General features: G+C 51.3%; 1 protein-coding gene across 1 annotated transcript in view; it reads right to left on the bottom strand.

Moving 5' to 3' along the window:
* Window positions 1–3,558: 3,558 nt before the first annotated feature.
* Window positions 3,559–10,005, bottom strand: part of LOC105812540 — a 69,894-nt gene continuing 63,447 nt past the window's right edge. The window contains 1 exon segment of the mRNA XM_012647018.1: window positions 3,559–3,784. Within this exon segment, the coding sequence (XP_012502472.1) occupies window positions 3,559–3,784 (226 nt within the window).

Below are 10,005 nucleotides of genomic sequence, written 5' to 3' on the forward strand. Positions count from 1 at the left end.
CTGTCCTGGACACCCCAAGTCCTCACGCGACAGCCCTCCGCGTCCGGGCTTGGCGCTGGGGGGAGAATCGGGAAGTCCGATTTCAGCAGAAGGTCAGGCCTTATTCTCTGATCCAGCTTAAGCTGCCACAAATACTAAGCAAGCCTCTCTGTGCCCCCTGGGTCCATTTCTCACTCAGTGCAGATCTCAGGGTGGACGGGGCACGCCAGAAATCACAAAACGTTTAAAGCCGAAAATAACTTAGACCGTTATTTTTACTTACTTCCCAGGGTGCACTCCTGGGGACGATCTTCCTGCCGCTGCAGAACCGGCTCCGTGACAGGAAGCTCGTCCTCCGCGAGGCAGCCTCTGGCGCTGCCAAGGCGTCGCGCGTCTCGCCCTTCTGTGCAGCTCCAACTGTCTCTCCCTGTGCGTCTGCAGGTCCCGCTCTGCCCGTGGAGGCGCACGGAGCAGGGCCACCCCTCTCTTGCTTTCCTCTGAGTCCTCTTTTATTTTTCCCTTTAACCCTTCTGTGTCCCTCCCGGGACACCCGGGCCACAAGTTCCGAGGGTCAGCCTCTCACCCTCGTCATGGCGCTCACCGGTGATTCACGGAGCGTCTCGGCCTGCCTTCCGGAAAGCGTGATGGTGGAGGCCCCCGTTCCGCTGGTTCTAGCATCTCTTTTCTGTTCCTGTGCTGTCCCAACGCACAGCCCTCAGGAGGACTCTTGAGTGACTCTTGGGTGTTGAGCACAGGCCAGCTCCGTGCCAGCTGTGACGCGGGGTACGGCGGAGCACGTGAGGTAGAGCAGCCCCTCTGGGAACGCAGACAGTGGCCGCACGAGGCCAGGCAGGGACTTCCCAGGGCCTGGGACAGCCCGTGCTAGCTGTAGGAGCTGGAGTGGGGCTGGGGCTGGGGTGGTGGGAGCCAAGGTCATGGCTGTCCTCGCCAGTTCCCGGGGTGGCCCTTCGGACGTCCCCACCATACTCCTCCTCCATTTCTTCCCTGTCCTTCTCCAGAGTCTCCCGAGACTCCTTCCTCAGAAGGGTCTGGATTCCTCCCCTTAACACCCCAGGCCTCCTCAGGACCTCTCTTGACCTCTGCGTGACCCTCTTTCTTTCCAAGACACCCAATGCTCAGTTTGGAGCCCGGCGGCTTGGAGACACAGAGGTGTTAGTGACACGTCCACCTTGTCATCGAGACGGAGAGAAGCATTTTGTAAACCTCAGAGCAGATCCAACCTCCCAGTGGATGCGCGTGTAATGTGGCTTAGGCTATATTATTCTTGCTTAAGTTGGAGTCTGTGATTTAGCATTCCTGTTTAGCTGCGGAATTCCACGGAGGATATTGCCGGATCCCAAATCTTTTGTCAGTGTAATTGAGCATAACATCTTTTCAGGTTTGTATTTCGAAAGATGCATTATCTCCTCTCATCCATTTGTTCTATTCGAGCTGTTCGAAACTTTTAGCTTGCCCCATCCCTCGGAAGGAATTTGAGTTTTAGGCTGATAATTTATGTTTATGCTGAGAATGCGATTTCCTTTCTGCACCCAGGATGATTAATAGACTTCTCTCTGTAAATTAGTACGGGAGAGGACATAGGTAAATTGCTAACCGAACTGAGAATTTCACTTTGTTCCAGTGATTTCTTCAAGCTCTTTCATACTCGTGTTCCCTAGATGCACAATTTCGCTTGGACCGTGTGCCCTTTGGCGGCATAAGAAACCTCATCCTTGTCCCCCACCTCCTGGGCATCCTCCTACAGGAACACGACCAGCAGACCACCGCCTGCACGTCAAATCCAGCCTGTTTTCCTGAGGTCTGTGGGCTAAGAATGGTTTGTAGATTTTTAAATGGTTCAAAAAGAAGAATAATATTGTGTGACAGGTGAAAATTATATAAAATTGAAATTTCCAGTATCTCTAAATAAAGTTTTGTTGGAATACTGCCACGTTCCTACGTTTACAGATTGTCTGGCTGATTTTGCACTATGCCGGTACAGTTGAGTAGTTGTGACAGAGACCTCATGGCCCGGAAAGCCTGAAATATTTACTATCTGGCCCCCTCTGAAGCGAAAGTTTGCCAGTCCCTGCTTCAGAGAAAGAATGAGCGTTTGCTTGTGCCTCCCGCAGATGCTGGGGTTTCTGGATGTCCGGTTGTGTCTACTCACCTTTTAGCAACCGCGTCTTAATTTCCACGTGGTGGTTGCTTGACCCAACGGGACCCGTGAGCTGTGAGCCCAGGCACCTGCGAGAGGAGCAGGCGTCCTAGGAGCCGTGAACCGGGGCCTGCAGAGGTGGACGCAGCTGCGGGCATCTTGTGACAACAAAGGACTTGAAGAGGGAGTCAGAGCTGGCAACTTCGTTTCAGCCCTGAGTCAAGCCAGACCTGATGCCCCTGCCCTCTGTGTGTTTGGCCAAGCCCACACCCTTTTGCTTCAATCTGTGTTTCTGTAGTGAATGGGTTTCCTTTTTCCTGTGTCCCTTACAACAGAGGACCTGGGTCAAACCCCTGCTGATCCCGCAGACTGGCTGGAAGCGCCGGCCCACGGCCCAGGGCTGGCCCGGGGACCCCAGCTCTGGCGCGGATGCTCCAGTCCATGAAAGCCAAGAGGTGAGTTGATCTCTGCTGCGGTTTGAATATTTGTCCCCTCCCAAACTTGTGCTGAAATTTAATCCCCAGTGTGGCAGTAGGGAGAGGTGGGGCCTTTAAGAGGTGACTGGGTCAGAGAGCTCTGCCTTCATGAATGGGTTAATGCATTCACAGACTAACAGATTAAGGGTTATCTCGGGAGTGGGACTGGCGGCATTATAAGAAGAGGAAGACAGACCTGAGCTAGCACGGCAGCGCTCTTGCGTGTGATGTTCTGCTCGCCCTGGGACTCTGCAAAGGGTCCCCACCGGCAAGAAGGCCCTCACCAGATGTGGTGCCTTGAGCCTGGACGTCTCAGCCTCCAGAGCTGGAAGAGATCATCCCTTTCGCTTACAGACCAGCGTCAGGCACTCCACTGTAAGCAACGGAAGGCTTCAGGTGCCCTCCCAGAAGGGACGGGGGCAGAGCTCCTGGTCTGCAGCAGCGAGAAAGGGCAGGTGACCGAGATGATGGGGCAGATGTGCCATCTCCAGCCCCCCTGGGCACCCGCTGTCTCCCGAGAGGCGCCGGGCCGTGTGCGCCAGTGGAGGACACGCAGTGGCGGGCGGAGAGGCCATGGGTGTGAGCCTTGCTTTGGAGGCAACCCCGGCACTTCCAGGGCTGCAGGGTCTTGAGCACGTGGCTGAGTTTCCATGAAACTTGGGGTCCTCTTCAGTGCGGAGCATAACAGCGCCCGCCTTCCCGTGCGTGTCGTGAAGAATCCTGGGGTGGGCCGGGTGCCGGCTCGTGCAGGCCTAAAGCAGCAGATGAACGCTGCTGGCGGCGGCGATAGCGGACAGGAGGCCTGAGGGGGCAGGACCTGGGCTACACCTGGGCTCCGCCCTCGACGCGCTGCCGGAGTAGGAGGCCATGTGCGACGGAAGGAGCTGGGGTAGGAGGGGGACTCGCCTCAGATGTCACAGCCGCGGACACCGGGTCTGCGGGCTCCTAGTCCGGGCTGCACGGCAACGTTGCTTCAGAAGTAAAGCGGCCGGTGCAGCCCGGGATGGCCCTTCCCTTCTGCACCGTGGTCTGCGGGCCACGCGTGGCAGCCGGCAGCGCTCGCTGCGCGTCCTGGCCCGCCCCGTCTGCCTGCCCACCCACGTGCTGGGGCGTGGTCCGCAGCAGGGGTGGCGACAGGGCCCCGTGGGTGCCCTCCCTGTCGCAGACCACTCTGGGGTTTCGCGGACGGTTAACCAGGCCCAGAAGACAGCACGGGGCTACTTGGGTTTGACAGCGTCTGCGCATATGGGCCCCATTTCCTCCGCCCCTCGGCGCGTTTAAGCACAAAGGCCTAGATGGGTTTCGAGTGTCTCAGCTCTCTGGCTCCCAGGCAGCTTCTCTGGGCCGCCCCACTGCTAGACCCCACTCTGGGGTCTTCGGCAGCCTCGGGAAAGGCCCCTCCGGCATCACAATGTGACCCGATCCCTTCATGGCAAGATGCTTGTCAAAAATCAGGTTGTGGGGCGAGCCCCACGTGGACCCCTGGGATCCTGCAGAACGGGCCCATTCGAGACGGCTGGCGGCGGCCCCTGCGGAGGACCGCGGGGTGCAAGCTGGTGTGCCAGGTGCTCAGAGCCGGACGTTGCAGCCCAGGCCGGCGGAGGGGTCCGGGGCAAGGGCTGGGTGGGGCAGGCGTGGGGACCTGGCCAGGTGGGCTGCAGGAGGGAGGCAGCAGCCTCGCTGAACTGCTGAGGAAGACAGGCTCTCAGAGGGACAGTGGGAAAGAGAGGGAAGAACTGGAACAGACAACACCGCCAGCCTTCCCAGCCAGTCATCAACCCCCAGCCCCGAGCCTGAAACCATTTACCACCCCGGGCACCACCCCTGCCCCGTCACAGCCATTGTTCCAGACATCTGGAACTTTCTTAAATTCGCCTCTGCTCCTCTTTCCCTACAAATGGCCTCCAAATTTCAAAGTCCAGAAAAACAAACACGCCTTATTGGCTTTTCCTGACGCCAGCAAGAAGGCAGCAAAAGCGGTACACCTCGGGGAGGGGACTCGGCTCATTTCTAGCAAATGGATGGGTTAACCTTTCCACCTGGGGCTGTGGAAAATGAGTTTCCTGGAAACCAAGTCCGTGCTGCGCGTGGAGGCAGAGATTTCGCCTTCTTTCCCGCGCCAGCCTGGAAGGAGGGCAGCTCTGTCTTCCGTCCCTCCCATGGAGCTCCGACTCTGATTTCACTCCTCCCAGAGAGAGGGGAGCCCTCCATTTTAGGGGGCCCCTGAGGCTGTACAGTCCCCTGACACTCCGTGACCCGGAGCTCTCCCCAGGACGTGCCTGGCAGTTTTGGGCTGAGAATCCAACTTCTGGGGCTTCGTATCTTCAGGCCATTCATCCTGAGTCCAGCGGCAGGGCCTGGAGACCCTCCTGCCTGTTCCCCTCTCACCCCCAGGCTCCCCCTCCTGTTTGGGGCTGGAAAAACTGACAGTCGACGGCCCAGGAGGCAGCAGGTGGGGGTGAGCCTCCGGGCTGTGGGGCAGAGGACGAGGAGGCGGCTTGCGCAGGCACCAGGGTGAGGGCGAGCTGGCCCAGGCGGTGGGAGAGGAAGGATTCCGAAAGGGCCAAGATCCTGCAGAGGGCAGCTGAGGGCTTCCGTCTGCGGCTCTGATTGAGTTATGGGGAAAGGGGCGGTTTGGGGAAGCTGTTGGCGGATCCCAACCACATTGTGGCAAATGAGGCCCTTTGGCCTTTTGGAAAACCCATGCTTTATGAAAATAAATTAAAAGAGATTGAGTCCTTCTGTTCCCTTCTCATCCTCTCCCCTCTGTCCCTGAGGCAGACACATGCTGCTCCGCATTGTCTTACCTTCAGATAGCTTGCACGGCGGAAGGGCAAACCTGCAATTACCCTGCCTGCCGAAAATGATGGCTGTCGCTTAAGAGAAAACCTGACTGCTTCCCTTCCACGGGGTCTGTGAATCGTGCCAGCGCATCTGCCTGTAATCTCTGCCACGAGAGCTTTGTCTGAGCCAGCCCAGTGGCAGGGAAATGACAGGGTTGCTGGTGGCCAGATGAGGCGGAGGGAGGGGCACGAGGTTGGTTCCCAGAACGCTGGGACCCCCCCATCCTCAGGCCCCTCCCACCCCCAGGAGGAATCTCTGGTGTGAGCTGTGGTTCCTGCCGCCACCAGGGAGAGCTCACACCCGAAGTCTGTCCGCGTATGTTTCTCGGAAGAAGAGGGGAGGCCCCTCATCAGATCTCGGAATAAATAATAAGTAATAATAATAATAAGTAATCATGTGATGATTTTGCACGGGAGCCAGGGGATCGAAGAGACGCTAGTCATGTAGACCACACGCGGTTGCAAGGGACAGAAACCCAACTCAACCTGGACTACACTAGGAAGAAAATTCATCAGTTACCTAATTAATCGGTTAACAAGCGTCCAGAGCGGAGGAAGAACTCAACACAGGCTCAGGCATGGCACTGAGGTCTTGCCTCTGCCTTCTCGAGATCGGCCTCTTCTCATGATCATCTCATGATGACTTTTCCTGCCCACACTTCCCAGGCAGCTTCCTCCCCACTCATCCTCTGGATAAGCCAAGGTCTGTTCCAGTCATTAAAACAATCGCTCTGGGTGGGACCATGCAGTGTCCTGGTTGTCTCAGCTGAGTCATACGTTCCACGCCTGGAGCTGAGGATGGATTTGGCTTCACTGGAGGACCCCAGTGGAAACTATGGGCCATCGGGAAAGGACGTAGGGAAGACGGATCCCACAGGGGCCACTGGGGGATGGCCACCACGTGCTCTAAAGACTCCACTGAAAGCCTCTATTTTGTTGACTGATAGAGAAATGGACGTTTTCTCACCCTCTAGTGTGGACCATTCTGGACAAGGTCATTCTAGGTAACTGGATCAGAAGGTGTCTCAGAAGGCACATCATTGTGTTTTCAAAGCCAGTGCAGGTCTGTCTAGGACAGAACCACCGTATGGCGGTTCCCAGGCCCCCAAGAACTGGCAAGGCATTGCCTTGTGAAACACCGTAATGCACAGTGGATTAGGAATCCCAGCAGAAGGAATCTGTCCTCACGAGTACAATAAAGTTCTCTTTTTAGCTCTCACTCAGAGAGCATTTTTAGCTCTCACTCAGCTCTCACATTCACCCAGGCCCCTCTGTCTCAACTTTGTGCATCCTCTCAGCCTGCGTGGACCCCTGTTCTGTTTCTAAGAAATTGATTTCCTTATACTTCGTGACGACATACATCCCTCCCAAAAAAGAAACCTTGTCCTGTCTGAGAGTGGAGTCTCCCAAGCACCGATACTTTCTACGGTCCCTTCCCCTCCGAATCTTGCCAGTCTTAAGTAGCAAGCACTCAGAGCTTTGCTAAGGCAAGCAAAGGCGTTGCAAGTTGCCCAAGGCCCACTGCGTCGTGACAGCCGACACAGGCAGAGGAGCCTTCAGAGCTGTAAGTCAGTGCCTTGGATGGAATGATCAGGCCGGATGTTGACCCGTGGAGAAAAGAGAATTGAAGGTAAGAGTCCGTCAGAAACTCTCTGTGCCACGTTGGCAATTGTCTACTTGGCCTTTGCAAGTTCCGGGGGCGAGATGACATGGCTTTGAGAAGCAATTTTTTGTTGCAGTTTCTGTCTTTGATACCTTGCTTGGCCTCTGCGAAGAATTCTGTTTGCTAGGTCTGTCCCTAACCTTCCAAGGGAAAAGAGGGATGTCCTCGAGTTTAAAGGTGAGCGTGCCGCTGTCTTTCCATCTTCTCACTGTCATACGAATACACCTTCAGCCAGGAAGTAATTACAGCAGGTATAGCTACAATTACCCAGGGAGAAAACAAAGACCAACATCGTGACATTGTAACAAGTAGGAATAAGCTTAGAGGTAAGGAAGAACGCTTCTTTTAAGGGAATGTGTGACAATTAAGGGGAACTCAAGAAAAAAAAAAACAAGGAAATTCAATTTTACAGGAATTGGTTTTTTTTGAAAATTAAATATTTATATGTCTACATTAGCATCAACCTATTACTGTCAGAGACTGAGGTCAAATAACTTTTGGGTGTCGCTTCTGGCCCCTGAGTCTTATATTCTGAAGAAGAGAAGAGAAAACCTCACTCAGTTTCTAAAGCTCCAGGTGGAAGTTACTAGAAAATGAAAAGCTACTCAATCCCGTGTACTTTTCTGAAATGTGCTATTTATTGGGCGTGTGCCCAACGGCATGGAGGGAAATGAGATGGCAAGACCCCGGCCCCTAGGAGTCAGGTGACGACGTTTGCTGAAAGCCCACTGAAGACCATGTGCCCGCCAACGCCCCGAGACACGGTAGCAGACAAAGCAGGTGCAGTGCCGGACCTCATGGAACTCACACCTGGAGAGGAAGGAAGACCGTTTAAAAGGACGTCCAGGACGCAGGGAAGGGCATGTTGGGTGGAACTAAGTCTCATAGGAAGTACCAGGAATGGTCTCCCCAAGGAAGTGAGGGTTGGCTTGGAGAATGAGCAGTTTAGGTGGAACGTCAGAGCAGCCTTGGGCACAGGTTAAAGCTAAGGAGGAGCCCTGGAAACCATGGCGATTGGCTTGCAGCCTTTTTATTCTTTCTTCCACTACTCAAAAAAACCATCAATGGATTGTCGGAGTTTAAAGGTGAATGCCACAGATCTTGAGGAATTTCTGCTAGAAATTCTTCTGTCTGATGGTGGATACTTCTTGCTAAGAAAATTACTACCTGCATGAATATTAATATGGATATTAAATAGTATAGATCCTGGCAAAACTCTATACATTCTAAGTTAAAGGAGAAGTAGCTGATAAGGAGCCCATTAATCTGCAATTAATGAAAATTTAGAAAATAGAGATAATTAGATCACTACAAATTCAGACCCATAAGATGCAACCAAAGCAAACCTTAGAAAGAATTCATAGACCTAAATACATTCAGTTGTTAAAAAAAAAAAGATAAATGGTGGATAAACACTAAAACCTGTAGATGACTTTCCTCCAATTTTTTTTTTCAATTTTCAAACATGGCAGGATATTTCAAAACTTTCGTGAGCAGAATAGCCCCACGCTTAGTGCTTCATAATTTATTTAAGAAAGCTATCGAAGTATGGATATTGAAACCAAAGTACCACAAAACTGAAAAAGAAAACCACAGACTCCCTCCCTTAGGAATACAGATTTAAATTCTCAAATGTTAAAATACCAGCAACAGATCAGCATTATAATAAAAATGCTACCATAGCCAAGGAAACTTCTTTAAAAAAACACACACACAAAGGTGATTCAATATTAGGAATTCTATTAATATATTTAATCACATCAATAGAAGAGAGCAAAAGGAAAAATCATTTTCTCAATTGCTGACAGGCACCTGATAAAATTTTAAAATAATTTCTGTTAAAAGAATTTGATTAGGAAGATACTTTTAAGATTATAAAAATATATTTTTACCTATTAATCACCATGATATAAAATCATAAAACATTGAAAGTACGTCTATTAAGGCTAAGAGTAATAAAGAATGACAGATACCAGCATTATAATTTGATATTATTTGAGAGATCCAGCCAATAAAATCAGGAAAGATAAAGAAATAAAAGGTGTAGACATTGTCAGAGAGAGAAGCCACTTCATCCAAAGGCAGTGTAGTACAGTGGTTACGTGCAGACAGCCCTTAGTTTGAATCGATGCAAGTGTGACCTGAGAACAGATCTGCTAGAAACAGTCATCAACTAAGAATTAGTAACAATGAAGGTGAGTAGGGACATTTGTGACTCCAGGTAGATGTTACCGTCTCTGTCATCTCAGTCTTTAGTTACACAGGCTTCTCTTCTCTTCGTACATGTTCAGGGATGTTTATAGACCAGAGCCTTTGGAGGGAGAGAGAGTAGAGGTGTTAAGGAAGTATTGGAAAGGACCCAGTATAGTGGGTCTGTCTCCCAACCGTGCTGAAGAGGGGGTGTGGGAAAATCCACCTTAGGCTCGAAATTCTTTACTTTGAAGAGGGCAAAAATGTACAGTTTTGTGTGTGAGGATTTTTAAACCTGTTACGTTCATGAGGGATATTGGTATCTAGTTTTTTCTTTTTTTTTTTTCTTTTAAATTTGTAATATTTTTCTTTGGTTTTGGTATAAGGGTAATGTTGGCTTCATAAAGTAAATTGGTTAGTGCTTCTTTCTCTTGTAATTTGTATAAAATTTTGTGTAAGAGTGGTATTCTCCTTCTTAAACATTTGATAGAGTTTATTAATACCAGAGAAGCTCTTAGGATCTGGAGTTTCCTTTGTGAAATGTTTTTTAATTGATGAATCCTATATCTTTAGTAGATACATAGAGCTACTTAGATTTTCCATTTCTACCTTAGTCAGTTTTAGTAATTTCTCTTTCATGATGTTGTTGGTAAAATTCCCTTATTATCCTTTTAATGCCCGTAGGGTATGGTATGG

Source organism: Propithecus coquereli, unplaced genomic scaffold (assembly GCF_000956105.1).
Source record: "Propithecus coquereli isolate 6110/MARCELLA unplaced genomic scaffold, Pcoq_1.0 Scaffold254, whole genome shotgun sequence".
Classification (NCBI taxonomy): Eukaryota; Metazoa; Chordata; class Mammalia; order Primates; family Indriidae; genus Propithecus; species Propithecus coquereli.